Source organism: Cladophialophora immunda (assembly GCF_000835495.1).
Source record: "Cladophialophora immunda strain CBS 83496 unplaced genomic scaffold supercont1.2, whole genome shotgun sequence".
NCBI classification, from domain to species: domain Eukaryota; kingdom Fungi; phylum Ascomycota; class Eurotiomycetes; order Chaetothyriales; family Herpotrichiellaceae; genus Cladophialophora; species Cladophialophora immunda.
Window position 1 is genome coordinate 6730566 of NW_015622542.1, and position 27809 is coordinate 6758374.

A 27809-nucleotide genomic window follows, 5' to 3' on the forward strand; every position below is an offset into this window, starting at 1 on the left:
CAAGTACGTCTGTACCAACGCTATGTTCTTCGGCTTTTCGTCCCGAGCTTTCCGCTGCTCCAGTCCAATCTACCCTCCCTTTGCCTCCTGAGTATTTGGAGGATACGGATTGGGCAGATGGTGTCTCAGCCTCACGCAGCGCCATCGCGCATGCGCGAGCCTATTTTCCCTGCCCCCCTGACCCATTGGTACAACTTGCCCAATATCGTGACCGTATCTCTTTACCATACCCTGTTGTTCCAAGGGTGCCAGGTGGTCTGACTATAGTCAGTCATGTAGCTACAAGTACCGAAACTGGTTTCATCTGGTTTCGACGTCTTGATGGTTGCACTGTGCATTGGCCCTGAGCGCCGGACATGCCTGCAGATCTTGCTTCTCCCAGTATTCTAGCCTTGTTACTGGTTGAACTATCCACCTATGTATGTAGCACCTGGCAGTACCGCCTCTACGACATCTAAGCCTCGAGCCCACGAGCTAGCTCTGGAAGTATGGACTCGTGACCCTCGTGCTATCCCGTCTCAGTCGTCGTCTGGTGGCATTTGGAGTGCGAGGCTGAGCTCTTGAGTGTCTCGCTTTGGAGGTGACATGGGGGGCCGACTTGGCGTTTGGCTTGGACCGACGCGTCGTCACGTCAATGCCATTGTCAGATCTAACCTCGCCGCCATCTCCGCTGTCTGGAGACGGACTAGGCATGGACCTCGTGGCACCTGTGCTTGTTCTTGTTTGTCTCCGTGAGGATGACTGAGAGGTGGTTTTCGAGCTGCTCTGGGTCTGAGGTTTGCGCGCTGATGTAGTGCGTTTTGTGGCTTTCGTGGGCACGTAGGCGTCCGAGTCGGATTCACCCAAGTTTTTATCATCGGAATCATCGTCTCCATCTTCTCCGTCGTCGTCCTCGTCATCAGCATCGTCAACGCCATCGAGGCTGCTGTCAAGGTCAGATGTGTGATTGAAGCCTCCTCCGTCAATGTTGGCACCGTCCTCGCTCGGAGGGGCCGATAAGCCCGAACCTTCCTGATCACTGTCTTCGGCTTCGTTGGGGATAGACCTTCCAGGTCGTCGCCGTCGAAGCGGCGGTTTTAACGGCGAGACAGAAGCCGGTGTCGGATACTGATTGTCTGTGGCCCTTTCCTTTCCCTTGGAAATGGAGTGGTTCAGAACAGGCGAGTTCGATTCATCATGATGATGGACCACTTCGAGGTCACTCTCAACCACATGCTCTTCGTCTGAATCGAGTAGAAATCCGCCTCCCCCACCGAATTCGTCCTCAGCAGTTCGAGCTTCAAGTCCGTCTCTCTGCGTTGGAGCCGGCTCGTCGTCACTTTCCAACATGATCGGCTGTTCTTTACTCCTCCCCACCGCCAGTTCATCTGCCGCGTTCTGATCACCATATGTGTCCCTGACTCTCTCCCTGATCCTCAGGCCGACAACGAACTTTCTCCACATCTCCAACACCATTGACTCCATTTTCTTTTCCTGTTTCTTCCTCTGCTCTTCATTGAATGTATGCCATGCCTCTTTCACCGCCCGCTCATTCTCCTTCGCGACCACCACGCCGGTGCATATGGGCACTGCGCGCTTGTTGCCGAATTCAAAGCCCGTGACTGCTTCGGCAAAGTCAATCTGGAGCTTCTTGCAAATCCGTACTGTCCCCCTCAGAGGAATATGAATGGCCCCTTTGGGCACCATCGAAGGAACAAAGCAGTCGATGTTTCCATAGGCGTTCTTAGGAATTACCCCGTTCTGGATCGGCGGCGGGATAATGTATTCAGTCTGATCCCAGCTGTATAGGCCTTGCATCTGTTTCTCTCCCGTCTGTCGTTCATGTTCTTCTGCTTCTCGCTTGCGAGTCAATGTAACTGCCCGCACAGGAACGAGTTTCATTGGAGCTTCTCCGGCTCTAGGCCGTCGGCCTTCTTTATGCCATGACTCTGCCGTCAAGCAACGCTCCACGTCGGAACGGCGGAAAACGGGCTCTTCCTTTTGGTTCTCACCTTTTCCTGAAATGAAGGTACGGACCGGTTCGGCATTGGGTCGGAGCGCTTCTTCGCGGCGAAGGAACCGTTCGAGCACATAATCAGCGGAGGATTTGAGAGATTGTAGAGTATCGACTTCTTGACCACCGTTGTCCTTCTTCTCCGGAAGTTGAGGAACGAGATCCGTAGCGTCTTCCATGTCGTCGACCGTCGTCCTCATCAGGTCGGGCCGAGCATATCCACTCATTACACGTTTGAACCAGTCGTAATCCTCATATCTCTTGACCTTGCCGTATTTGTTGTATACGGGAATCTTCTCCACTGGAAATCGAAAACCCTTTGTCTTGCCTGGCCAAATTCTTTTCCTCAAGTATCGCACAGTTACGTCCTTCGCAGAGCCATCAGAGGAATACGCAATGACGTAGGCCATCACGGTCTTTGTCTTCTCGGCTTTGATGCCGCGTGGTTCGAAGGTCGCAAGGATTTCGGGAGTGGTGGCCACTGGAGATGCAAGAACGAGCGGAGAGACGGGGAGGACTTTGTTTGTGACCGGTGATATTGCCTCAGTCCAGTAGATGGGGAAGGGGCTCTCTCGGTCGTATTTCTGAGGTCGATTTCTGGGCATCGAGGGAGTAATGTCCACAACCGAGTCCTCTTCGGTTCCCACCTCGGAACCATTCCTGGACGTTTTGCGTCCTCCGCCTTTTCGTCGCGTTGAGGTTTTGGTGATCTTCGATATTGACTTCGCACCCCCCGAGTCTGAATCGTCGAAGTGTGTATCTGAGTCGACCACTTCGCCGGCCTTTCGAGGCAGCGCTTGTTCTGCTTTAGTCCAGCCGAACCCACTGGGCTGTAGGCTCGCTACCAATCTGGCCTCGATACCTAGACCTCTCAGCAAGGCGGTAAACATTTGAGCACCCACGTCCCTCGAACCCTCAGACTTCCTCGCTAGCTCGCGAAATTCTTGGATGTCTCTGATGCGCTCCCCGTGCTCCTCCGGATTGTGCTCATCATTGCGCTGAGACTGGATGATCTGTTTCAACCTCAGCCTGGTGCCATAGCCACCCTTCCGCAAACCTGGAGCAGTGATGGCAAATCTCTTCTTCCAATATGCAGCCAGGACTTTCATAAGAGAGATTAGCGGATCGCCATTGCTCATGTCGGGCTTGCCCGGCTCAAGGCGCTTGCTCGGTCTTCCCCAATCTCTTTCATCGCGTGGGTTGGCAGCCTTCTGTTTGCCATGTCTCTTACCCCTACCCTTTGCTGGTTCCCCCCCTGCTTCTGGCTCTGCAAACGGTAATCCACTTGCTCTCTTCCACTTTTCGACCTCCTTTTTGATTGGAGGGGGTAATTGTTGGACAAGAATCTGTTGAACCTCCCTGTCCGAGATCCAGCTATTGCGGACCGAGTTGTGCCAGAGAAGGAATTGGACGTGTAGCTGATGGGTGCAAACCCTGACCTGCCTTTCTCGCTTCGAGGGACCTTTCCTCTTGTTGGCCGCCTGCGCAATCCAATTGTCGGCTTCATTGTCGGCTTTGCGCAAGGTTATCTCGATGGGGCCGTCCGACTGCGGTTTATAGACCGGTAGCTCCTTCTCGTGGTCGTAGCCCGCAGCATCTTCCCATTCTATGTTATCGTCATCGTCCTCCTCCTTTTGATCATCATGAGTCGGAGCGGACGGCTGTCCGAGGACGGACGGGACGTTTTCGAACTGGTCGCTGTCGACATCACTCAGGGAGGACTCCGAATCATCACTTCCTAGGGAGAATGTCTTTGTCCGCTGCAGCGCTGGAATGCTTTTCGACTCGGCGTCCAAGACATCTGCGAGTCTTGCCTTCTTCGCAGGGATATCCCGTGAGGAGGCTGGTGGCGACGTAGACCGCCTCTTTCTCGGTAAGAATGGTGGCATTGGACTCTGCCCTGGAAGGGCACGGAATCTCAGCTCTAGATCATGCGAAGTCACAGATCGAGGACGGTGACGCCGAGATACCAAATGCAGGCATCTGCAGCGACATGCGCAACCTTCCAAGGGCAGGAGTGGTGACGTCGCTAAGATCTCTGGAGAGGGTTTAAGCGAAAAATGATAATCCCGCAGTGCAGATGCCGCCTAGAACGAGTCTACTGGAAATTTTTGCGGGGGATCGATAGACGCATGCGCTTTCCAGTAAACGGCGCATCCTGTCAAGAACCTTTTACACCATCGACAACCTTCGTCAACCCAATCTGAACTCGATGGCCGACAGATCACCGTCGTTGCCTATTCACACCTACCACTGCCTATGCACAACGCTCGTTCTCACCACCGCACATGACCTGAACTCACTTCCTCGCCGCAGTGAGCCTGTTCAAGATGGCGCCCTCATCCTCGCTCCACCTGTCGACATTACTCGAGCCGAAACCCTCGAGACGCAAGGCTCCGAATCCGCGGGCTCTGTGCTGCTCAACGTGGCGTTCGAGCGAAGACCAGTCATGATCCGAAGAGAAGACGGATTCGAGAAAAGAACGCTTCTGCGATGCGTTAGGTGCAAGTTGGTGATAGGGTACAATCTCGACGAGGGTCACTTTGAGAAACAGGAAGGCGACCCAAGGCCAGTGTATTTGCTGCCTGGTGGACTACTCAGCACACAGGATATGGTCGAGGGCAAGCAACCAGATGCTCCTTTATGGGCGGAGCAAAAATAAATGGGTGTGCAGGATTCATGTGTTTAATTGCATCTGAGATACCCTCTAGACCAATAAGCTCTGCCAGAATGCACTCGGGTATCGTGCCCAAGAACAAGACAATGGTGGTGGTGTCCTGACCACCGTTGCGCCAACCAAAACTATGCATTGGATTCCATGCCCATAAAACCATACGCTCGTAAAGGGAAGAGGTGGCTAGTTGGCCAGGATCGTTCGGACGAGTTCCATGTAATTGATCTCCCCACTGCTGGTATCGACGGCCTTGAGCAGCTCGTCCACCTCTTCGTCGCTCATTTTCTCGCCCAGATTTGTCAGAATGTATCTCAGTTGGCCCACGCCAATAAAGCCGGTCATGTCCTTGTCAAACACTTGGAAGCCACGACAGTATTCTTCTGGTTCGCCGGGGTCTCGGAAACCGCCAGGTCGGTTGAGCACTTTGCTGAAGGAGTCGAAGTCGACTGCGGCGAACGTTAGCCGGAATACGCGATTGAGTTGTTTATTATTTCTCACAGTCACCACCAACTTGTTTCTCCAAATCTCTGATCTCAGCGAGGGTGGGATTCTGGCCGCAGGCGCGCAGGAGGTCGCCAAGGGATTCCAGGGCAACACGGCCATTGCCACGCTTGTCGTACAGCGAGAAGGCCTCTTTGTAGTTGGTAGAAGTCTGCGCGGCAGAAGATTGAGGATTAGCCATTGTGAAATATTGTGAGTGAAGCCGGAGATGGAGAGGGGAGAAGAGCAGAGGGACGAGGGACCAGGTTCGTGAGATGGTGTCGTGTCTTTGTTTGTTGGTTGATGATGATTGCCGTTTAGTCAAGCATGCCGGGGCTCGCCCTGGTCCTCTGCGGAAAGTTACTGGGCGAATGGGAGGAAAGAACTCACCATCTTCCAAATCAGAGTTCTCCCAAAGCGGTGTTCCCTTTGTAAATGCCTCGACTGCGGGTTGCTGCAACGATCTTGTGTTTGGTGTTCGAGTCGAGAAACAGTTCCAAGGTCGGTGTTGAAGAGGTGGAAGACAAACAACCGGTCTCTCCTGAAGCCAGATGGCGCGTGCGCACTCCCTTTCTGTTGACACTAGTTCCTGCGTGGCCCTCGACCAGAAACCCACTCCAACGCCCCCGTCTCCCAGCAACCAGCGACCAGCAACCGTTGCCAGCCTCACTCACCACCGCCTCGAGCCCCTCCTTTTCGACTCCCCAGCATGAAAATCACATTTGCTATCACGATGCAGACCCTCAGGATCTTCTGCTCCTTCTTGGGCAGCAGCCGGAACACGAGGCTCATCTGGTCTGGGACGCACTCCGCAGGTCTTTCCGCCTCATCCTAGATGGGTTTTTGCAGTTGTGAACAGAATGACAGGGCCTTGACCGATCGGCGAACCTGGCCATCAAGTTCCTCTATTATCTACGAGCACGCGAGTGCGCGATGCTCTATCCATCGTTTTTAATATGGCTGTCCAGTGGCAACCAGGTGCTCAATCTCTTCCTCCGGGCTTCACATGGCGGAACCAGAGCCGTTTATTCCCTCAAGCATGAATTATCTCACGGTTCTTGATTGGGTATACCAGTCGTCCAATATCAGGAGGGCTCCATTCACCAACCATTATGTCACGTCCTCGGACTTAACTCGCGTGGAAGTCGTCGAGTCCTACATCAAATGCGCAAGGCCCAGAACATGTCCTCGACTGCCCCGGTGGTAAGACCGAGCCTCAAACGACAGATTGAACGGGCATACGTCGCTTACGGGGTCGTCTCCTTCTCATTGAAGGCACACCCGGAGATGCAATGTGTGTCCATTGCAACCTTAGCACCTGTCCACGCAAGTGTTCGAGAATCCCTTCTTTCACATGATCGTCCAAAGTCGGTATCCATGCCTCAAACAGACCACCAGGTCTAGCCTATGTCACAGCCCTAAACGTGCTCGGGTGGGTAAACGTGGAGGAGGCGTGATATCTCGACGAACTACTCGCACTGTCTGTTTGGCCTGCTACGTATCTTTTACCCCTGCCATGCATCAACGCCCTTGCTCCATTTACAAGGGAGGGACATCACTCGGCCAGTCAGCTTGATGCTATCATTGCGCCATCAAGTGCTGCCCTTGTCATTAGCTCCCATGCCCGTCCGCAATCATTGATATAGAAGCGACGTGGATGCCGATTGAGACGCTGGGGTTCGAAGCAGGCTACACTCAATCGCTCATTCTTTACAGGTATAAAGATAATCCCGTACATTCCTACTATCCCGATCCCCAGGATCATTTCAACATATCCAATTGAGCATTGCTCGGCTTCACCTTATCAGCTAGCACTTTCCAGAGCGACGCTTTGACGAACAATGCCATCTCCCTCGTCGCCCGTTATTGAAAGACCTGCTATGGTTACCCCAAGCCGCCAGCATTCTTCTTCCCTGTCATCCGCGACCACTCTCCAAAGCACAACCACCTCTTCCAGCATGGCGTGTTCGTCATCAGATATGCATTCCAAGCTCACCAAACAGATGCAGGCGCGCTCCCACAATCAACAGCGCTGGCAATCCTGGCAAGCCAAACAAATTGAATGTTTCCAGGGTGCCGCGATGGAGGCAGGGAAGGACACCAAATCAAACAAGGGTTTCACGTCGAAGCGGCCGCACATCCATCTGGACAGCATTTCGAGGGGTCTGAGGAGATTGCGGGGGTAAGGACGGCAGGAGAGTGCAAGTGAGAACGGTCATGCTACATCAGAAGCAGTCTCACTGATCGACATTGGATGCGGATAACCGGCGAGGAGAGACCAACACCTCACATGTCCGTGAAGACAAATCGAACGCTTCGTGGAGGGCGCCGGAAGCGTTCCTCTCTCCGCAACTCCCATTTTCATCCCGGCCTTGCTGGAATGCTTACAAACCGATACCAAATACGCCTGTTTAGCCAGAATACCAACCCAGGCTCTAAGCACGTCTCACCAATCGAACAAAGTCAAGTCACGCGAGCACGGGCCCGTCGGGCCTGCGAGTCCAGAAACACAGAAGCTCAGCCTCGACACTCTGGGGCAGTCCGGAAACTCGTCAAGGAGATTTGATTCATGTGACGGGTCAATGCTCGGCCGCAAATATAGATGGGGGAAATCTGGTCCAGTTTTACCAAGCACAGAGATCCACGTTTCTGTAAAGGCAGAGCAACGGCAGAGGACCAGATGGGGGCCGGGCCCAAGCTTCAGATATCTTTATAGCATCACAAATTTACGATGTTCAGAATTCGCATCCGCTTTACGAACTTGCTCCGAGCCCTATCTTGAGACTTACTGGTACAACAACGACGCATGCTCAAGCACTGCAGTCAAGCACATGGTCTCAAACTGAGATGAGAGGACAATCCATTGGAGATGGTTGGCATTCAAAAACATAGCCTGCAACTCTTGTCATGCACGGGCATCGATTTCACCCGCGCCGGTCTCGAGCACTCCCTTACGCTCGGCCAGATCAGGGTTCTTGTCTTCAGCCTTCACTTTGCTTTTCCCATGCACGGTCTCGATCCGCGCATGGATATGCTCCTCGGCCGTCCTCCCAGCGCCGGCATATCTCGGCACCCAACCTTGCTTCTCCATGCCCTGCATGGGAACCAGAACCGCATCCTTCTCCGGATGCAGGAAATACGCAAACGTGTACCGATCCAACCCGCCCTCCGTCGCGGTGGGGACGACACGATGCCACGTGCTCTTCAACTTGCCCGCCGTCCAGAACTCGAGCATGTCTCCGATGTTCACGAGGACCAGGTCCGGCCGAGCCGGTGCTGGCATCCACGTCTCGGTGTCCAGAGACAAGTCCGGGGAGGTGTACTTGGGCGGACGCACCTCGAGGCCTCCGATGGTGGTTTGGAAGAGAAGAGTCAGTGTCCCCCAGTCCGTGTGAGGCGAGATGCGGAATGCCGGGATCCCTTGGGAAGTGTCTGACCCGGGCGTAACGGGCGGATAGTGCATTAGCTCGAAGTTGTCAAAGTTTTCCTTGTCCGGGCCATGGTATCGTGCGAACGTCGCGCGCGGGAGATCGAGCGCCAACGCGATGAGTTCGAGGAGCTGCTTGGTGAAGAGACGGACCTCCTGTTGGAAGGACAATATCTGTTGCCGAGCGTCGGAGAGGATGGGAGGAAGGGGTGCTGCTGTGGCATGCCCGATCGTCGGCCACTTGTTGATGCTGATGGCTTCACGAGGGTCGGTGAACCTGGCATCCGCCCTGCGTGACACCTGTTTGTTAAAGGCCGTAGCAATGGAAAGGAGAAGATAGTTGAAGATGGTTTGCTCAAGAACTCACCCATACGAGCTGGCAGGCTTGTAGCCGGCGTTTTTCGAGGCAATGTAGGGTGCTTCTAGTTTGGTCTCGAGCGGCTGGGCGAAGAAGCGTTTTTCCTGGGATGCCTGTGAGTGTGACGCAATGATTGTATGAATCTATACGAAGTGACTCGTGTGGGAGGAATTGGAGTCATTTGGCGATATAGGCCATTGGCCACTTGAGTACTCTAGGGGAGATTGAGAAGCTCAAGGCATCTCCTTCGCCTGATGCCGACTTCACCCCCAAGACACAACAACATTGAACAGAATCAGGCACGACTTCTCCTAAGAGGAGGACTCACCAAATCGAAGATGCCCTCAATGGCCTCTTGGGGTATTGGGTGGTTTTTGACGTAGAAGAAGCCTGTGTGATTGGGAAGAAGATCAGCACAGGCCACATGGCACCCTTGTTATGTATGCAACTGCCCTGCATTGGGCTCCTGTCGGGCGCTCACCCCAGTCAGTGCACGCTCTGAGCAGCTCTCTGGCCACCTGATCCGGCGACGATGAGGCCTGGGTGAAGTCAATGATGGGGATATCAGTGGCAATGGCCATGGCGACGGTTATGGTTTTGGGTCGTCTGCAGGAACCGATGGATGGCGTTGATCTGCTGCAGCACAAGGATACAGATACGAGGACAGACTTTGCGCCTCTTGTGGACTATTGTACTAGTATGTTGCTTGAAGCAGTTCAGTCAGACTCCACCAGCCTCGACAATGCCACGAGGTAGTCCGTATCTGTGTGATAAAGCCAGTGTGTAATAACGAACCCACGAGGACTTGTTCGCAGGGTGTCTCGATTAGCGAATGCGCTGTGCGGGTATAGCGGGTACCTACGAGTAGCTGCTGAGGTGGTAAAGGGCACTGTAGCATCACTTCTGCGCAGCTGCTCCTCAGAGATGGTCATCACCACTCGACACAGAGCCCAGATCAGTCTGCTTGTTCTCCCTTCACTGATAGGGGCCAGAATCCAGAGGAACCATCGGTGCCATCCTTACCACGATCCTTGTGTGGCAAATTGCCGCCTAGTGCCGTGGAGTCTCTTGCAAGTGATCAAAGATAAGGTCCTTGTCCCCTCCTCCCGTTGGCCTCCCACCACCACACTGCCCTCGCCTTCTCGTAAATCCTTTGGTCACCGAACCGCCTCTCGGGGCTGGCCGAACTTCATCTCTCCCGAGTCTCCTAGTCTCGCGACCCCTCCTCCAAAGAAGCAAAGTCACTTGGCTCTCCGTCTCTATCTCCCAGGAAACAGCCCGGTCAGGATACGACAATCGGCCTCCCATCCAAGCATATGCCCAGAAGAGCTTGAGTAGGCTTGGTGGTGTGGCCAAGTTCAACCCTTTCATCATGATCTTCTCGCCAAGCACCCTGCTCAAGAAGGCCTTGCCGTGCAATCGAGATTGAGCGCAACCCTACGAAGTATATCAAATACTACTTGTGCCATTAGGGAGTGAGCGCAGCCGAAGAGGGGGAACCCGGAATGCAGTCTGACAACATGTCGGTGCTTGGTGTGATTGCGAGGGATTGTTCCTCATACACAACTTGGAGTTGGCTTGGGGAGACTTTCGCACACAATGGGGAATCCATACCTCGGCCTCCTCGACAGCGGTGACTCCCTAGCTCTCGTTTGTACGAGTATATATATTCTTTATTCTTCAGCACTTCGCAAGTCGCCAGAACCCATGCTGTGCTACGAGTTACTATCAGCTTTCAGCGTCAGACAAATTGCAACGACCCGAACGTGGCCTAGGTATACGAGATAGCTCGCCCAACCACACCAGTAAGCGGACCAGTTCCCAAAGGCAGACCATGGCCCGCGCATTGCTGCATCGAAGATGTGGCGCTGGACTGCCATCCCAGCCTCCTGACTGGATCGCCCTTATCAAGGGCTCGCCTGGCGTTTCCCACTTGATCTCTCGTCCTGTGCAATCCGGTGCAATCATCGGCTCTCTCCGCGTTTCTAACTCGCTAACATCTTCGAGATCATCCTTCTGTGGAGATGCAGAGTCGCATTTCCTCCCCCCGGAACGGGACTCGCCCGTTCGAACGAGACCCCTCTGGTCGCTGGGCAAGGGCTTAACGAAGGTAAGATACGATCAAGCTCGCGAAGCAACTCGTTGCGTTGGAACGGTGCCTACCGTCGCGCCCATTTGTTATCTACAGTACCACCACTGCTATATTTAATGTCGGTTGGTCGCCCCCTCCGTCACGTCTCCGATCTTGTGTGACCGAGTGCTTCTCGCTGCTTTCCCTTTGACCTGCAGGACGACTTTGTTTCCTGTAGAGGCACGAAACATACCTTGTCGTCAACAAAATGTCTTCCATCGAGCCTACCAGCTCCGACTCCGGGACGCCCTCCAAAGATGTCGATATTGAGAAGCTCCCCGGCGTCAACGAAACGGTCGAGCCTGAGGTCCGCCATGGCAGCGTCACCCCAGCATATGAAATAGCAAAAGCAAGACACATTCAAAACAGCTTCGCGCCTCTTCGCTGGTTGAGCAGAGGCGAGACATGGCTCGACGAAAAGATGGGCATCGAAACCCAGGGTATCGATCGTATCCCGGAAGAAGAGAAACGTCCTCCCGCCCTCATCAACACCTTTTTCATGTGGTTTTCAATGACTTGCCACGTGGGAACCCTCCCGCTCGGTGTGCTGGGTCCCGAATTTGGCTTGACTCTCGGTCAATCCGTCTCGGCCGTGGTGGTTGGCACCATCTTGGGAGCGCTCTGCACGGCTTACACCGGGACTCTGGGACCCAAAACTGGACTTCGTCAAATCGCTACATCTCGATATTCCTTCGGTTTCTGGGGCGCCAAACTTTGCAGTGTTCTTAATGTGATTGTTGGCGGCGGTTTCGCTGTGGTCAATGTGGTCATCACTGGCCAGATGCTCAGCGCCGTTTCCGACTACTCGATGACCATCGCTGTGGGCTGTGTGATTGTTGCCATAGTCTCCTACGTGGTCTCGGTCTTTGGCTTCGCAATCATCCACACGTTTGAGAAGTACAGCTGGATTGCGTCCTTCATTCTCCTCTGCGTCTTGATCGGTCAGGCTGGGCCGCATGTCGGACCCAATGCGCCTGGATTCCCGGCCTCAAACCTGGAGGTCGCTGGTTCATGGCTCAGCTTCATGGCCATTTGCTTCTCCAGCTCATCGGGCTGGTGTTCGATCGCTGCCGACTACTACTGCAACTACCCCGCGAGCACCAAAACATGGAAGATTTTCTTCCTCACTTTGGCCGGTATCACCATCCCGACGGTCTTTGTGACTGTCATTGGGTCCTGCATTGGCAACGCGGCCATTCTGAACGCATACCCCCCTTATGCGGATGCTTATGAAAACCACGGCCTGGGTGGCTTGTTGCGCGAGATCTACCATCCAGTGGGCTGGGCCAAATTCTGCTTGGTTATCCTCACATTCAGCGTTTTGGGCAATAACATCGCCATCAACTACTCCTCTGGTCTCTCTATCCAACTTCTCGGTCACTACTTCCACGCCGTGCCCCGATTTATCTGGTCCTTTTTGGTCGCTTTGGTAGTGGCGCTGCTCGCTATTGCTGGCAAGGACCACTTGTCGAACATTGTCTCTGATTTCGTGTCTTTGCTGGGCTACTGGACTATCTCCTTCACCTTCATTCTTCTGATTGAGGACCAATGGTTCCGCAAGCGATCGGGCGAGGGCTACAACCTCGAAGTGTGGGATATGCCCGATAAGCTGCCATGGGGTGCAGCGGCTGTCTTCTCGCTCCTGGCGGGTTACCTGGCTGGTGGTTTGCCCGGTATGGCGCAAGTTTGGGTGAGTGATTGTACCTTGGTGCTTCGTTTTCCCTCGAGTCCGTCTACTAACACATCTTTTGCAGTATGTCGGCCCTATTGCAGCCAAATTCGGACCGTACGGCGGTGATGTCGGTATCTACATGTCCGGCGCCATCACTCTGGTCTGCTATTTCCCACTGAGATATCTGGAGAGGAAGTACACTGGGAGGTAAAAGCGCCGTCTGTGATATAGGGCACCTCCTAGAAAGTAACTAATTCACCACGACCACCACCATACTACCACACCACCTTTATGTACTTTGATAGTCTCCAAAACCATCTAGCAGTTTTGATTGGTCTAGTAGCCTAAAGCTGCACATAGCGGTCGGAAACGCCATTCCGCCAAAAAGACAATTCCAGATTTCGTTTTTCTTTGCCCAGATTGACTGTTACTCTCCATCTTCCCGTCCTTCCATTAAGCTTGCGGTAGATCTTGCGGTCATGGCGGCCGTTCCTTGTCTTCAAAACGGGGCGACAACGAGGCCTGAATGATATTTTGGACCCTCAACCTCCCCCGCGTTGACGTCTCTGGTCGGTTTCCGGATCCAGGCTTTGGCAAAGGCCACTTCTCACCATTCACCTTCTTTCCCGGTCCTCAAGTCCAGACAATCCACGTGGCAAACCCGGTACTCTGGTTCCCTGGAACATTTCCGCACAGAGTTTATGCAGAAGTGAGCCTGGTGGCGCAAATGCCATGCAGCTGGCCCTCTGGTCCACTCTTATCGAAGGACTGGGGGGGTGCTGTTGGCCTGCGCCGTCCACCAACAGCATCTGGCAGGATATGGATTGCCTAATTGCCAGAGCACTTTCCCACCAACGATGAGTCCACATTCTCTTGCCCAGGCCTAGAATTCCCTAAAGCTGATCAAGCATGATAAGACTCAGTTAGCCTCTGCCACCGGTGCTGCGACTTCTCCTTCGAACAACTCGTCGTGGCTACTTCTCCGCATCTTCGAACCTCAATAGGTATAGCGCTTCCCCGTAAGCTCGCCGCCAGGGGGGCCCAGGGCTGGGTTTCCTTGATAACGGACTTCTGCAATCCAGCCTCTGATAGGCATCATCGCTGTCGGTCTTGACGAGCTATGCCTGTAGTGCAGAAGTCCGAAATGGGTTGCAACATGGGACGCGCGAGGGTCATATAACTACATATGGAAGATGAGCGGCAGTTCCAGGATGCAAGTCTCGGGTTTCTCTTCCTTCACCTGGCGGATCCCTCTTCACCATGGCCTCTACCGTTGAGAAAACTTCGACCCAGATGGATGTCAAAGACACGTCGACTCCATCAGACCCGCCTTCCATCAAAGATGGCGCTCAGGAGAACGTCGGCGTCGGTGTCGTCCTCACCCACGACGAATACCATCTTGCCACCCTGGGCTACAAGCAGGAGTTCATTCGGTCTCTGGGCTTTTTCGAGAGTTGGGCCTCGACATTTACATCGATGAACTTCATCTCGGGCATTCCTGTCCTGTTTGGCTGGGTCATGTACACCGGGGGACCTCAGGCAGCATTCGCCAACTGGACCATGGTCGGCGGCCTGTCTTGTGTCGTGAGTTTGGTGATGGCAGAGCTGGCTGCCTCGCTACCCACGACAGGCGGCATCTACTTCTGGAGCTACCGTCTGGGCGGGGAGAAATACGGGCCCTTCCTCAGCTGGATGACGGCCTGGTGGAACTGGGCAGGCTGGATCAGCGTCGTGCCCGGCGTCCAACAGGGTTCTACCAATTTCTTGGTCTCGGGCTTGATGATCAAGTACCCCAACGCCGAAGTCCTGCACAAGGGCTGGTTCTTGTGGCTGCTCACGAGCATCGGCATGATCTTTGCCATGATTCCAAACATCTACAACCCGAGGCTGCTCCGGTATTACTTCCGCTTCGCCGTCGCCATCTTCTTCTCCCTCTTCTTCATGTACTGGATCTGGTTCCCGGTCAAGGCTTCGCAGAAGCATTTCAACAGCAGCCACGGAGCATTCGATTTGTTCTACAACGGGATCAATCTGGGAGAGAAAAAGCAGGCCTCTGATGCGTACTGTTGGTAAGTTGAGCAGTTAGATCCCCAAACCCTGCTCTCCCCATTCATGCTAACGTCGTATTGAAAGGGTCATTTCTGTCCTGTTCGGAGCTTGGGTTTTCTATGGGTACGACGCATCGGCACATTTGGCTGAAGAGACCAAACAAGCCTCCACCGTCGTTGCCAAAGGCATCTACAGTAAGTCTATTCTCTTGTGTCATCCTGGTGGGCGCTATTGGCGAGTTGCGACTGACATATCTGTGCAGTTTCCACTTTCTCGGCTTGGCTCTTGTCGGTTCCTACCCTCATAATCATCCTGTTCTGCATGCAAGATTTCGACGGTATCATCTCAGCCACTTATGCAAACAACTGGGCCGAGTACCTCGTTCAACTCATTGGCGAGAACGGCGCGGTCGCCATTCTTTCACTGCTCTGGGTCGACAGTACGTGTGCAACGGCAAGTTGCTTCATGTCGGCCCAGCGAGTCACCTATGCCATCTCCCGCGACGGTGTGCTCCCCTTCAGTTCCTTCTTCAGGAAGCTCTCCAAGCGCAAGATGGCAGTCAATGCGGCGCTGCTTGTCTTTTTCATGTCTGTTGCGATCACGACGGCCGTCATTGGCTCTGCGGTCGCCTTCTCCGCCATCACAGCCACGGCGACGATCGCCACGAATTTCTCCTATCTGATTCCCATCATTGCGAGACAGACAGTGGGACGCAAGTCGTTTATACCGGCAAAGTGGAACTTGGGCAAGTTCTCTGCCCCACTGGCTCTTGTGGCCACTGCATACATCTTGTTCCTGTTTGCGGTTCTTCTCCTGCCGCAGTTGTACCCGGTGGACGCAGACACCTTGAACTATGCGCCGATTTGCATTGGTATTATCACCATCATTAGCTTGGCGGGATGGTTCTTCCCCGTATGGGGTGCCAGGCACTGGTTTCAAGGTCCGATCAAGACGATCACTGAAGAAGAGTTGAGACATGCCCGGGTCGAAGGAGGAGTGGCGACGGTTGAGGAAGGAGACGCGATAGCCAACTTTGAGTATGGACACCGGCGGAAGAGTGTGTGACGGGACGATGTAGCTTGAGACGAGGGCGGAGGGTGTAAGAACAAAACACATTTCGGGACAAAGGCATGGCTGCGTGGCTATTCTGACACTTTTTGCGCCCCCATTCTGAAGAGCCCTCCTCTTCAGTCGTAATGTAACAGAGAATTGGATTCCAGCGACAAAAGGCCCGTTGCCCACTCCCCCCACCTACAGCTTCTGCCTCTGAATCTCCCTGCCTGCTGCCCTCAGCATGTTCTCGCCGTCAACTAACACGCACCAACCCTCTCCGCCGACCGTGCCGTCCTCAAACCCTCCCACGGCTGACTCAAAGTTCTCCTTGGCGTACTGCAGGTCCTGATCCTCGAAGCTTCCCGGCTGCAGCCACACTGCTTTCACCCCGGCCGTCTTGGCCTCCTCGAGGACCTTCCTCGTGACGGCAGGCGGGGTGAGGAATGACAGCGCCGTCTGGGACGGGTGCGGAAGCGCCGAGACGCTCGGCACGGTGGTGTATGTCTTGGAGGGCAATGCTATCGATGGCCGACTCGGATTGATAGGCGTCACGGCCAACGCGTGCACGTGGTACCACGCCAGGATCCTGTATCCGAACTTGCTCTTGTCTTGGCTGGCGCCGACGACGGCGAAGTACTGCGACGTGAAGAATCTTTTGGCCGCGGCTTCCATGGCTGGTTGAGTGAGGTTGAGGTTGATGGAGGGGAGGGGAGGGGAGGGGGTGGGTGAGTCACTGGCTGGCTTCAGGGCATAGAAAGTCGAGATGTTTTCTCTTCCCCCTGAGGTGGTGAGTGATATGCTGAACACTAGTGCTAGATACCTGGAACCTACTTGTAGGTGAACCAGAAGATTCCCGGCGAAAAGCACGTCATAGCGCGGCGCTCGGGAGCCAGACATGGCAAACATTGGCCCCCAAGAAGGAAAAGAAGATTTGTCTGACAAGGCTGATTGTACTTACCCTTGCATACTAACTCGCATGTCAGACAGAATCACCTCGTGTCCTCCCTCCGCCCACTAGCATTGACCTGGTCGGGAGCCTCAGGCAAGGCAGACTCAACGCCGCATTATGGCTAGTGTGAGGTGTTTCTGTGGCTTGATCGTGGCTTGTGAGCCTCAGGCGCCCCATTCGGGACGGGGAATTTCACAGAATCCGAAGCAAAGGGCCAATCGAACAGGCAGCTGGCTTCATGGGCTACTCTTGTTCCCCCGGGGGTCAATTGTGGCATGCCGCCTAACGAACAGCAGCCCTTTCAACTGCTGGGGGGGGACTCGGCTGCAGGCTGTTGCGGGCTGCTGCGGGCTGGCCCATGTCATTGAACAAAAGTGAGTCTTTCTCTCACGAGCTCATCATAATGCCCTCTTAACTCCTCGACAGCAGCCTCTGCTGCCTCAGTCATGATCGACTACTTCTCTTGGATGAGTTTGCCATCATCTCGCCACCTCTGAGACCCAGTCTCGCCACAAGCCGTCTCTCTTGTACCCAGCACAACCAGTCTCCCAGAAAACATGGCTGATTTGGCTCTCCGCACTCGGGATCAGCCTGATATTCGGGCGCGGATCAGCATCCACGACGAATCTCCCAATGATATCAAAGAACTCCTGATTGCCGACCAGACACAGAAAGCTCTGCGCTCGAAGCAATCCTGGACTCCTCCTGAGGCACTGGGATCTTTGCATCGAGCTGTGTTACGCAAAACCAGGACGCTTCCTTATCCTTATCGACCGGGCCACTTCCACGATCTCCCCGCCTCAGACCCTCTACCCTGTCCTTTGAATCGGTCAAACAGCCTCAACTCCCTGTCAACCATCCAACGAGAGACAGAAGCCGCTTCATTAAGTCTATACAGAGGGTCACCGATCTCTGCAATCAGTCCTCCGTGTGCCCCGCCATCAGCGCCATTATGGACACCCGACGTCGACTCCGAGCTACAAGATCCTTGCCCCCCTCGGCCCCAACTGAGGGTAGAAACCCTCAGCCAGCAACGCAAGTACCAGAAGCGCTTGAAGAAGCATATGAAAAAGGAGGAGAAGGAACAGCGCAAGGCGCAAAAAGAGGAAGACCAGTTGCGCCGCGCGGCGCTGGCTGCTGACGTTGCTGCGTCACGGAGGTGGGCAGCCGCCAGAGGAGACCCGATCCCACTCCGCACGAAAAGCACGAGGAGCATAGCCTCGCAAGTAGTCAAGAACTTGAGTCTGAAGACTCCGTTGAACAAACTCAGTCGTCATGTCAGGAGAGAGAGGTCGGACCCGCCCACACTGGACGACTTTGACACCAAGCAAGACTTTCGAGACTATCTCAATCCTTCTCCTTCACCCCCACCATCCGCCGAAATTGCTGAGCTGCCTGCCGAACTGCCGCAGTATACACCTTTTCAAGACTCGACGAGGACGCAAAAGAATGAACCCGTTGCCCTGTTGGAGGATGCTCATGCATTGAAAGAAAAAGGTGTTTTGTCACCAATCGATAACGACGAGGCAAGAGCGAACAATGCTCCTCCAACACCACGATCGATGAGGTGCGACTCGTGTCAGAGCCCCATTCGTCTGCACCAGGTCTACTACCACTGTTCAATTTGCGACAATGGCGACCGCATACTTTGTTCCTCATGCGACCAGGCCGGCTGGAGCTGTCGCCATAACCTTACAGAAAGGGTCCGAAGTGTATCTCGGCCTGCCGCTTCTCAGAAAGTGGATGTTGCCAACATGAGCGGAGAGCAAACTCGGTCAGAGGCACAGCAATATGCCACAGCCATGTGGGGTTTGAATCTGTCGGATCTCCCTGCCCACCACAACCGATGGACCGAGTCACCCGCGCAAGCAACAATGTCTGCGGACAGCCCTTGGGCATACAACGACATTCTAGAACAGAAACTATCGCAAGAAGTTCAAGAGCGGAGCATGCGCCAATCTCAGAGATCTACTGACGCAAAAGAGCTTGATTTTCGCCGCCGTGAACAGGATATGGTCTTCCGTGAAAAGGAAGTGACCCTACGAGAACGGGAGGCTGCTGTGCGGGAGCAGCAGGCCTCAGTTAGGGAGCAGGAAGCTGCTCTCCTTGTGAAACAGCAGATGTTCACACTACATGTGCAATCAGCCGTTTCAAGGCAAATGTCGGAACTGTCCGCTGGAGTAGGTGCACAGTTCCAAGATCTGTCGCAGGTAAGTACTCTTGTTCACCTTATGTCTTTTCGCAGATCCTCCTTACCGCTTCCTGGAGCCAGACCTTTTTCTGATAAACGCTCCCAGAATACCAACATACGGACCCATGCCACCAAACGCAAAGCAGGGGCTGGCTCGGCGATGGTCTCACCTTCCAATTCTACTGGCTCGAATCATAAGTCTTCACCAAAGCGCACGCCGAGCGGCGGACAAGACCCTGATGAAGACGACGAGGACGCTATAGGAGGGACACCGAAGAAGATCAAACAAGATCCCGACTCGGTGGGCACACCAGAGAAGCTCTTCGCTTGTCCCTTCTCCAGGTTTGACAAATCGAGATATTCGGAACAGAACACCCATGAGAAGCATTACCGAGGCTGCTCGAGTGGGTACTGGCCCGACATCTCACGACTCAAGCAGCATCTTTACCGCGTCCATTGGCGACGGATCCATTGTGTGCGGTGCTATGCGAAGTTTGACCGCAAAGACCAACTGGACCAACATATCCGAGGGGCAGCGCCCTGTGCGCTTGTCGAATGTCCGTTCCCAGAGAAGTTCGACGAGGCACAATATAACGATATTCGGCGTAAAAGACCTGCCAGCACTCCTGAACAAGTTTGGTACACAATCTACGGTATCCTCTTTCCGGGAGTACCGCTGCCAACGAGCCCATACGCCGATAATACAGGCGGTGCTTCGGCAGTCAGCCCAGGGCCGGCTGAAACTCAGGACACAATGGATGTGCTAGGGGAAGTTTTTGAATCACGTTTGGACCAGCTCACCAACGTTCCTGGTCAGGGGTGGCTTCGGTCAGCAGAAGCACGACAACTTATCCGTGAGCAGTTGAGAGCATCCATGACCGACGTGCTACAGAGATTGAGGCCTGCCAACAGTCCTTCTATTGGGAATCCGTCTGTTGAAGTGTCGCCCTGTTCGGCCCAACCACCGGGTTCAGCTCGACGCAGCTCAATCTCTCTAACACCCTCGTCTTCCGTTCCACCCTCACCTGTTCATGGCCCTGGTTCCACAAGCAGGAGTGGGTTGGACTCACACTTTCTTTCGCCAGGTCATCGGCAAAGTTTCAGTCGTCCCTTCTCGGCTAGGACAGTACCAAAGCTTGCTACACCACAGCCTGCTCAGAAGGCTCCAGCCGTGGAAGAGTCACTCTCTGGGGTTACTTTCCCTGTTTCTCTAGCCGTTGATCCAGAGAATGACCAGTATGACGACGATTGCAACAGCTGGAGCCACGGAGACGAGCGTGGCCTTGCCATATCGACAGATACGATGCCGGGCGAGTTCGATTTTGACTTTGCCTCAGCGTTCGAGGAGCTAAACAACATGCAAGGTATAGCAGTACCTCACCCAACCTCGGAATTCAATCCCGTTAAGCTTTCAAGCTTGAGTGACCCTGCCGAGGAAGTGTCGACCAGAGCTTCTGAGCTGAAACCCAAGCATTCCACAACGTCATCCGTCGACTCGGGTTATGGCAGTCTTGGCCACGCCTCGTCCTCGGCATCAGCGTCCTCTTCTACTTCTCCACCTGGGACACAGACAAAGTCGAGATCAACTCCAAAAGCCGGGAAAAACAAAGGCAAACGAAAAGTACCGGTATTCTCGAAGGAAACGAGTCCTGTGCCGGAGTCGGCAATCGACTTTGAGGCTTTGAACATTCCATTCCAGGACTTCTCGGGTGTCAATTTGGACTTGGACATGGACGAAGCTATGAGTGAGTTTGCATTTGGAAAAGGAATGGGCGATGAAAATACGGAGGCATTGGATCCGACTGGTTCTTTGGACAGGAGGTATTACCGCGATTTTTAAGAGACAGGATGGAAATGTACATGCTGCGTTGGCATTTCATCGTCTTCTTTATGTATTCGTATCATTTCGGGTTTTATGGCCGGGTGGTGTGATGGAGGCATAGTCACTGGTATGTCACTGGCAGGTTGCAACGACGGATATGAATTGGAAAAGGAAAAAAATGATTGAAGGGAAAAAGGGTTTCTCAGATGTGATATTAGCTCGCTCATCATGGATTGAGATTGATGTTTTCGGATCAGTGAAAATGAATTCAGATTTTGTCTGACGCGACGAATTTCGTCCTTGTCTCGCCTTTTCAAACTTGTCAGACCCTGCATTGCTCTTCGGACGGGATTTTTTCACTTCCCCAACTTTTCCGCGTCAACTTCGCAGATCTCGACGCCGCAGCGCTACACTTAGAAGAGTGATGCAGTCCTCGCAGATGGTACGGAGAGCTCGAGTCCGAGAATTTCACATCTGCTTCTGAGTGTCCATGACATTTGTTTGGTCCCGACGGACTTCAATTCCGTCTTTTGCAGTTTTTAATACCCACGCCTCTGCCCATGGCGGCTGAGCAACTGACATCATAAGGCAAATTTACATCATGACGGTTTTTATGTGAGCGACCGAATACAAAGGAAAGGCGACATGTGAGAATGAAGGGTTGCAGAGGTGGGAATATAATTTCCTTTCCTATCTCACAGATCAATAGAAGCTCCGTTCTCTGTATCTCTTCAAACATAGTTCCGTCGCAGTCCAGTCTTTTCCACTTTTGCAGATATGCCCGACTCGGTGATCCAGCTGAAATGCAATTGCAACAACTATCCCTGGGGCAGGAAAGGTCGCGAGTCTCTGGCCGCCCGGCTCTGCTCGAAGACGAATCCCGATTTCCAACTCGATAACTCCAAGGAGTACGCTGAGATGTGGATGGGCACATACCCCGAACTGCCATCCTACTCGCTCAAGACGGGCCAGGATTTGCAGGAGATCTTGAAACAGCACAAGGGCGAACTGATCGGTACCCGAGTGTACGAGAAGTTCGGAGCCGACCTGCCTTTCCTCCCGAAGATCCTGTCCATCGCGAAGGCGCTCCCGCTGCAGATTCACCCTGACAAGAAACTGTCGGAGAAACTGCACAGGGAGAATCCGGACCAGTTCTCGGACCCTAACCACAAGCCCGAGATTGCGGTTGCTCTGTCCAAATTCGAGGCTTTTGTTGGCTTCAAGCCTCTCCCGGATATCCAGGAGTTGATGAAGCTGGAAATTCTCCGACCGTTCCTGCCCAGCACTACCGAGGGCTTGACATTAAGTGATGATGAGACCCTGAGGCAGATTTGTACGAACATGCTCAAGGTGGAGGAGGACCTCGTTGCAAAGACGATGAAGGGCTTGTTGGCCACATCGGCCGAGCAGTTCGGGAAGCAGGGATATGTGCTCGACTTGGCCAAGAGGTTGCAGGAACAGTACGGCAAGCAGGACAATGGGAATCTTGTCGCGCTGGTGTGCATGAACTTCCTGGTGTTGGATGCAGGCTCGGCACTATACATTCCTGCCGACGGCATCCATGCTTACCTCTCGGGCGACATCGTCGAGTGCATGGCGAGGTCAAACAATGTTATCAACACGGGATTCTGTCCGAGAGCGGATCGAGACTCAGTCGATCTGTTCGCAAAGTCACTGACTTTCAAGCAACACGACCCGGCAGAACCCATCCTCGACCGACAAACCAGCGACAAGAGTCAGAACGGCAAGACGGACGAGTTCAAGCCGCCGATGGGCGAGTTCAACATGCTTGTCACGGAACTCTCTAGCGGGGAGAAGGAACTAGTCAAGCGTGTCGAAGGTCCCAGTATCATGGTCGTGAGTGACGGAAGCGGGAAAATGAGTGTCGGTGGGCAAGAATATGACTTGCAAGAAGGGAGCATCTTTTTCGTAGGCTGCGGAGTTGAGGTTGAGTTGGCTGCGCAAGATAGACTGGTTGTGTATCGGGCGTATGCGGATTGAGAGCTTTTGTAACTTTACCCCCTTTGTTCTGCTCACTAAAGGGGCCGTGCCATAATTGACCTGTTGTGCGGAGATCGAGAGCAATGCCTGTCGGTGAATTTCTGCGCGATGGCAAGTGAGGGCAACACCAGCCACCGCCTGGTGGTTTGAGGAGCTGTGCCTCGCTGGTTTTGGCTAGGTGCTTTTGGCATCCATGTTGACCCTAGGCCACACCGACCGCTGAACGAATCCAGCATCCCACCACCCTCATCACACCAATGATGGTCGCCTGCGCGTCTGCTGTGGCTGCGTTTCCTCAGCGTGCCTTCGACCACAGCAGTGCCCAAATCATGGCTTCCAGCCTCATCCTTCTCCTCAGGGAGGCGGTGACCACTCTGCCAGCTGCCTGTCCTCCTCCCGTCTAGTCGGGATTGCGCTTGCTTCCGACCTTGTGCGATGGCTTCTGGTGGTAGCAGTGGACAGCCACGAGCTGTGCCAGATCACACACGATCTCTGCCCGATCTTGAGGACATAGAAGCAGCGCGTCCACCACCGACGGCTGAGACCATCCCATCCCAGCGTCCACTTCCTCATATCTTGGAAGATGGCATTACCGAGCTATGGTCCCCCCCAAATCCTGCGCGGATTGTCGCCGATATCTACTTTGTCCATGGCCTGATGGGCCATCCGTTCAAAACGTGGTATCACCAAAAGGCATCACCATCGCAGAAAACCCAGGACAATCCAGAGTCAAAGAGACATGGACTATCGAAGATATTTGGTCGGAAACGCGAAGGCAAACGAGAGACAAGCGGGAACGCTTCTGAGGCGCCTTCACAAAAGGGCCGAGGGTGCTACTGGCCCCTCGATCTGATCCCGAGTGACTTCGATAACGTACGAGTCCTCACTTGCGGCTACGACTCGCACCCGACACGATTTCTGGCGGGCGGAAATCAAATGAACATTTCTCAACACGCCCAAAATCTTCTCCAGCGTGTCAGGACTACTCGGAATCATTGCCAAGGAAGGCCAATCATATTCGTCGCCCATAGCCTTGGAGGCATCCTGGTTGAAGATGCCATTGTTGAATCTGGGAAATACAAACATCAGCCTGCACTCTTGGACATTAGCCGCTCCTGTGTCGCCATTTTCTTCTTCGGAACGCCCCACCATGGATCGGACGCTGCAAAGTATGGTGAAACCTTAGGCAAGATGCTTGAAATTTGTGGCTCCAAAGTCAACAAAGAGATCTTGAGAGGACTGCAGAGAAATGGGGAGAAGCTAAGCGCCGTTGAGCGCGACTTTAACGACTTGCTCAACGAAGAACTTCCACCCAGTGAAAAGCTTCAGATATGTAGCTTCCAAGAAGGGAAGACGGTGACGGGTCTGAAGTTCTTTCCCATTGGAAAGGTAGGGTCGGAAGAAAGAAATTTTGAGTCTGTGCTGACATATGTGTCTAGGTGGTAGAAGATTCATCCTCTTTTTTCAATCGCAGAGACATTGAAAATAGCATGTTTATCAATGAGAATCACATGGAAATGGCACGATTCCGCTCAGCGCAGACACAGGGTTATGTGGACTTTCGATCGAGGTTGAAAGACTATCTGCATAAGATTGAAACAACCGCCAACGCGCGGAGGGCCAGGGATCAGGCGCAGGAAGCTGAACGTGCAGGTGTGTCCTGACTGGAATGTCACCACAATGCCGGGCATTGGAGTCCTGACGACACTAACCTCGCCCATAGCCTTGATCAAAGCTCTAGATTTTACGGAGAGATGTATCCGCGAACAACAATTGAGTAGCCTCGACACGCCAGAAGAAACACTCACTTGGATCTGGGATTCGCCATTCAAAACCTGGCTCGAGAACGACGGCTCTATATTTTGGATTAAGGGTAAACCAGCTTCAGGGAAGAGCACGCTCATCAACTACATTCGCAAAGCCGAGATTACCCTCAATATACTGAACAACTCTCACCGCAAGACTTGGAAAATTATTTATTTCTTCTTCGATTTTCGAGCTGGAAGTGGGATTGGCAATAGCATGGAAGGTTTCCTTCGGTCCCTACTTCGTCAACTATGTGAAGAATTACCTAGTATTGCCCAGACTGTTCCAGATTTTGCGAGGATCGTTAACAGCACTCCTCAGCGACAAGCAACCTCCCATTTGGAGGAGCACATTCCTGTTGATCTCTTGAGGACAGCGCTACTTCGAGGAGTTCGGGACTGTTCAGAAAGTCTGATGATTCTACTGGACGGCCTAGATGAATACGAGGGAGAGCAAATCGAACTGTGCAACTTCATCAAAGTCCTCCGCGGAAACAACGTTAAAATCTGTCTCGCTAGCAGACCCGATCCTCCGTTCCCAGATGCCTTCGCTGGGATGCCATCATTCCGGATGCAAGATCTCAATTTCAACGCCATCAAAAAAGTTTGGTTTGCATGTCCTCCAACAATTTTATTCTGGCCAGCAATACCTCCAGTCTACTCTGCAAGCTTTAGCAGATACTGTTGCACGAAGGTCACAGGGTGTCTTCCTGTGGGCAAGGTTCGCTACATTTGAGCTCATAAATGGACTCACCCGCGGCGAGAAGCTAGGATCTGCCGCGCTGATGCAAAGACTGGATGAAATGCCACAGGAGCTACAAGATATCTACTCTCGCATATTCCTGCGCTCTTCTCAGGACGGGAGGAAGACGGCCGGCCTCATCTTACTGCTGATTTGCTACAAACGTGGAGTAATCACCTCCGAAATGTTACAGATCGCCATCTCTTGTCTTCCGCCATCCTCACCTTTGTACCCTGATCCCGCAACGCTCTCAGCTACGGAAGGTAGTGAGGACGAATTCCCGAAACGTCTACTGGCTGTGACGGGCGGCATTGTGGAAGTGTTTATGGCGGGAGTAGAATTCGGGTTCCTACGCATCATCCCCAGCAAAGTGCCTCGCTTGATACATCGGACCGCGCAAACTTACCTCGAGAGAGGTGGTTGGCGGGAAATCCTTGGCGACATTTACAACCCAGCTCTAGGCAGTAAAACCTGGACTGAGATCTGTACGCAGACGGTCGTGGAAAGGCAATCAAGGCTAGCCGAACCGTTGTCAATTGCTACAGACGGTACGAACTGGACGCTCACTATAACCGACGATAATTCCAACGTCAGCGGTGGCTTCCGCGAAGCTGATCATATCTCCCACCAAAGCTCTCTCGACAATCCTGATGGAAGTCCAGGCAGCATCCCTACCAGCCGCCGTAGCGTTGATGTAGACCCTCAGCCAAGTTCTGCCGATCAACCGCGAGTGAACAAGCCAACGCCGCAGACTCTGTTCCTAGGCCATGCCGGCGGCTACATCTTTGAGCATGCCTCTGAGTATGAGGAGACATCGGCGACATCATCTGCCCCATTACTTGAGGCGCTCGCCAATTCTGTGTTTATAAACTTACATCTGCGCATGTGCCATGAGGCCTGCTCCTGGAGAGTTGACGAGCTTTCGCGAGTACACAACTTTAGACTCGAGCTTGTCCACCTTGTTGCAGCTCACGGGCTGCATCGATATGTGAAAGACCATGTGGAAGAGTTACAAAAAAGACAGCCGGCTAAGTACCCGAATAGTATTGTGAACAGGCTCCTCGAGATGGTACATTTGAAGAAGACTCAGGATTCTGCGATGGCACTCAAATGGCTCAAGAGAGTTGCCGTATCTTCCATGGTGCGATATCTTGGACCTCCGCAGGACCTCTTTGAGACGACCGCTTTCTTACTTGAACAGTGTCCGATCGTGGAAGATATTGAAATCTTAGCAGCAGTGGCTAGTCGCTCAATTGCGTCGTTGGAGGTACTGTTGAAGTATCGTCGAGGAGATATTTCGTTGCTGAAAGTTGCCACGGAGGATTTCCCTATCTATCTGGGCGGTTTCGCTACACTCCTACAAGGCGAGGATTTTGGGCCGCTGGTAGCGCTTGGGGACCGGGTTGGTAGGGATGATGACGTCCTCCTTGAAGACACTCAAGAGGTACTTGCCATGTTAATGCACAGGGGAGTCCAGGTGAATGCTTCTTGCGGGTCTTTGGGAGGTGTACTGCACTACATCATCAAGTCACTATTGGAAAGATCTGTTTTCACGCCTATATCTGTCCACCCAATTGACTTACTATTGGAAAAGGGTGCGGATATCAATCAACTTGGTTCACAAGGCACACCTTTGGAGCTTCTATGGAAATTGGCCAACACGTGGGAAGTGGAGAGCACGATCGGAGTTGGACGGAGCCGTGAGTTGTTGCGCGCTCTCATTGACCGTGGGGCGGTCAACAGACGCAGAGATCCCAACGGGCTGGTTCCATCTGTGATCCAGATGAGGCTATTTGGGTGCAATAGGACTGACTTTCAAGAGTGCAAACGATTTTATCGAGAGGGGCCCCGTGATGGAGGGTCGGTGTGGCCGGGGCCAGTGCCTCTGCATCCGGACGATTCATCGCCCAACTCACACTCTGATTTTGATATACCCTTCGACGAGGCGATCGAAGAGTACCGGGCAGCCATGGGCTTGGGAATGGTTGACAATGGTGGTGCGGATGGACACTACCGAGTGGACGAATAGGGACCAATCGACTCCGGAAAACGACAGGCATATCGGTGAATGAAGAGCCTGAATGCGGATGGCGAGCATTGCAGAGTGACGAACCGGAATATGGGAACCTCAAGCGGGCAGGAAGGGTGGGTGGTGGGTGATGGCCGGCGAGGGGCGTGCTGTTCGACATCGCTCTGGACAAGCGGATGAGATACCTGGTTGATGCCGTTGTCTCTGCCCGTAACCCCCAATTTATGGAGGACATGCGTATCTCGAACACTGCGGCTCATCTGGGTACTGTGCAGCAGTTGTACAACATGCCTAGTGTTCCAAGGTTCTGGAGACGGTGGATCTCACAGCAATGGCAATCAAACGACTGTGGACATTCGGCCCTCTTTCCTCAGATGAGTATGATATTGGCGACGAGAGTATCAGTAGGAAGTCAAACTCGATGGAGAGGTCG

At 53.5% G+C, this 27809-nt stretch overlaps 9 protein-coding genes across 10 annotated transcripts; 6 read left to right on the forward strand and 3 right to left on the reverse strand.

Moving 5' to 3' along the window:
• Positions 1–166: 166 nt before the first annotated feature.
• PV07_04515 (uncharacterized protein) lies at positions 167–4034 on the reverse strand. The gene has a single exon (XM_016391325.1). It carries the CDS (start codon positions 3880–3882, stop codon positions 475–477), a length of 3408 nt encoding a protein of 1135 aa, XP_016253227.1. The 5' UTR covers positions 3883–4034; the 3' UTR covers positions 167–474.
• Positions 4035–4075: 41 nt separating this feature from the next.
• Positions 4076–4839, forward strand: PV07_04516 (uncharacterized protein). The gene has a single exon (XM_016391326.1). The coding sequence runs from the start codon at positions 4206–4208 to the stop codon at positions 4653–4655; it is 450 nt and encodes a 149-aa protein (XP_016253228.1). The 5' UTR covers positions 4076–4205; the 3' UTR covers positions 4656–4839.
• Positions 4561–6141, reverse strand: PV07_04517 (uncharacterized protein). Its single transcript, XM_016391327.1, has 3 exons — positions 5538–6141; positions 5166–5319; positions 4561–5113 (listed from the first exon to the last, which is right to left on the reverse strand). Exons 1-3 carry the CDS (start codon positions 5538–5540, stop codon positions 4851–4853), a joined length of 420 nt encoding a protein of 139 aa, XP_016253229.1. The 5' UTR covers positions 5541–6141; the 3' UTR covers positions 4561–4850.
• A 1710-nt stretch (positions 6142–7851) lies between these two features.
• On the reverse strand, positions 7852–9897 carry PV07_04518. Of its 2 annotated transcripts, XM_016391329.1 has the most exons (5): positions 9795–9897; positions 9414–9736; positions 9261–9322; positions 8942–9036; positions 7852–8863 (listed from the first exon to the last, which is right to left on the reverse strand). In XM_016391329.1, the coding sequence occupies exons 2-5, from the start codon at positions 9511–9513 to the stop codon at positions 8053–8055; spliced, it is 1068 nt and encodes a 355-aa protein (XP_016253231.1). In that variant the 5' UTR covers positions 9514–9736; positions 9795–9897; the 3' UTR covers positions 7852–8052. The 2 variants fall into 2 exon arrangements, with proteins under 2 accessions (XP_016253231.1, XP_016253230.1); XM_016391328.1 differs by having other exon boundaries at positions 9414–9897.
• Positions 9898–11051: 1154 nt separating this feature from the next.
• Positions 11052–13151, forward strand: PV07_04519 (uncharacterized protein). The gene is made up of 2 exons (XM_016391330.1): positions 11052–12753; positions 12818–13151. The coding sequence occupies exons 1-2, from the start codon at positions 11272–11274 to the stop codon at positions 12944–12946; spliced, it is 1611 nt and encodes a 536-aa protein (XP_016253232.1). The 5' UTR covers positions 11052–11271; the 3' UTR covers positions 12947–13151.
• Positions 13152–13793: 642 nt separating this feature from the next.
• Positions 13794–15945, forward strand: PV07_04520 (uncharacterized protein). The gene is made up of 3 exons (XM_016391331.1): positions 13794–14804; positions 14869–14978; positions 15047–15945. Exons 1-3 carry the CDS (start codon positions 13996–13998, stop codon positions 15847–15849), a joined length of 1722 nt encoding a protein of 573 aa, XP_016253233.1. The 5' UTR covers positions 13794–13995; the 3' UTR covers positions 15850–15945.
• Positions 15946–17101: 1156 nt separating this feature from the next.
• Positions 17102–21091, forward strand: PV07_04521 (uncharacterized protein). Its single transcript, XM_016391332.1, has 2 exons — positions 17102–18996; positions 19084–21091. The coding sequence occupies exons 1-2, from the start codon at positions 17344–17346 to the stop codon at positions 20815–20817; spliced, it is 3387 nt and encodes a 1128-aa protein (XP_016253234.1). The 5' UTR covers positions 17102–17343; the 3' UTR covers positions 20818–21091.
• A 2144-nt stretch (positions 21092–23235) lies between these two features.
• On the forward strand, positions 23236–24464 carry PV07_04522 (uncharacterized protein; the record flags this gene model as incomplete). Its single annotated transcript, XM_016391333.1, has 2 exons — positions 23236–24189; positions 24240–24464. 2 exons carry the CDS (start codon positions 23236–23238, stop codon positions 24462–24464), a joined length of 1179 nt encoding a protein of 392 aa, XP_016253235.1.
• A 578-nt stretch (positions 24465–25042) lies between these two features.
• Positions 25043–27376, forward strand: PV07_04523 (uncharacterized protein; the record flags this gene model as incomplete). Its single annotated transcript, XM_016391334.1, has 1 exon — positions 25043–27376. The coding sequence occupies one exon, from the start codon at positions 25043–25045 to the stop codon at positions 27374–27376; it is 2334 nt and encodes a 777-aa protein (XP_016253236.1).
• Between the last annotated feature and the right edge of the window lie 433 nt (positions 27377–27809).

Excerpts from the sequence above, each read along its gene's own strand:
- PV07_04515 (XM_016391325.1), bottom strand. The coding sequence starts at position 3,882 with ATGCCACCATTCTTACCGAGAAAGAGGCGGTCTACGTCGCCACCAGCC.
- PV07_04516 (XM_016391326.1), top strand. The coding sequence starts at position 4,206 with ATGGCCGACAGATCACCGTCGTTGCCTATTCACACCTACCACTGCCTA.
- PV07_04517 (XM_016391327.1), bottom strand. Across the intron at positions 5,114-5,165 it reads GAAACAAGTTGGTGGTGACT|TCGACTTCGACTCCTTCAGC; the intron begins GTGAGAAATAAT and ends CGTTCGCCGCAG.
- PV07_04518 (XM_016391329.1), bottom strand. The coding sequence starts at position 9,513 with ATGGCCATTGCCACTGATATCCCCATCATTGACTTCACCCAGGCCTCA. Across the intron at positions 9,323-9,413 it reads CAGAGCGTGCACTGACTGGG|GCTTCTTCTACGTCAAAAAC; the intron begins GTGAGCGCCCGA and ends CCAATCACACAG. Across the intron at positions 9,037-9,260 it reads TTGAGGGCATCTTCGATTTG|GAAAAACGCTTCTTCGCCCA; the intron begins GTGAGTCCTCCT and ends CAGGCATCCCAG.
- PV07_04519 (XM_016391330.1), top strand. The coding sequence starts at position 11,272 with ATGTCTTCCATCGAGCCTACCAGCTCCGACTCCGGGACGCCCTCCAAA. Across the intron at positions 12,754-12,817 it reads CCGGTATGGCGCAAGTTTGG|TATGTCGGCCCTATTGCAGC; the intron begins GTGAGTGATTGT and ends CATCTTTTGCAG.
- PV07_04520 (XM_016391331.1), top strand. The coding sequence starts at position 13,996 with ATGGCCTCTACCGTTGAGAAAACTTCGACCCAGATGGATGTCAAAGAC. Across the intron at positions 14,805-14,868 it reads GCCTCTGATGCGTACTGTTG|GGTCATTTCTGTCCTGTTCG; the intron begins GTAAGTTGAGCA and ends TCGTATTGAAAG. Across the intron at positions 14,979-15,046 it reads CGTTGCCAAAGGCATCTACA|TTTCCACTTTCTCGGCTTGG; the intron begins GTAAGTCTATTC and ends ATATCTGTGCAG.
- PV07_04521 (XM_016391332.1), top strand. The coding sequence starts at position 17,344 with ATGGCTGATTTGGCTCTCCGCACTCGGGATCAGCCTGATATTCGGGCG. Across the intron at positions 18,997-19,083 it reads AGTTCCAAGATCTGTCGCAG|AATACCAACATACGGACCCA; the intron begins GTAAGTACTCTT and ends AAACGCTCCCAG.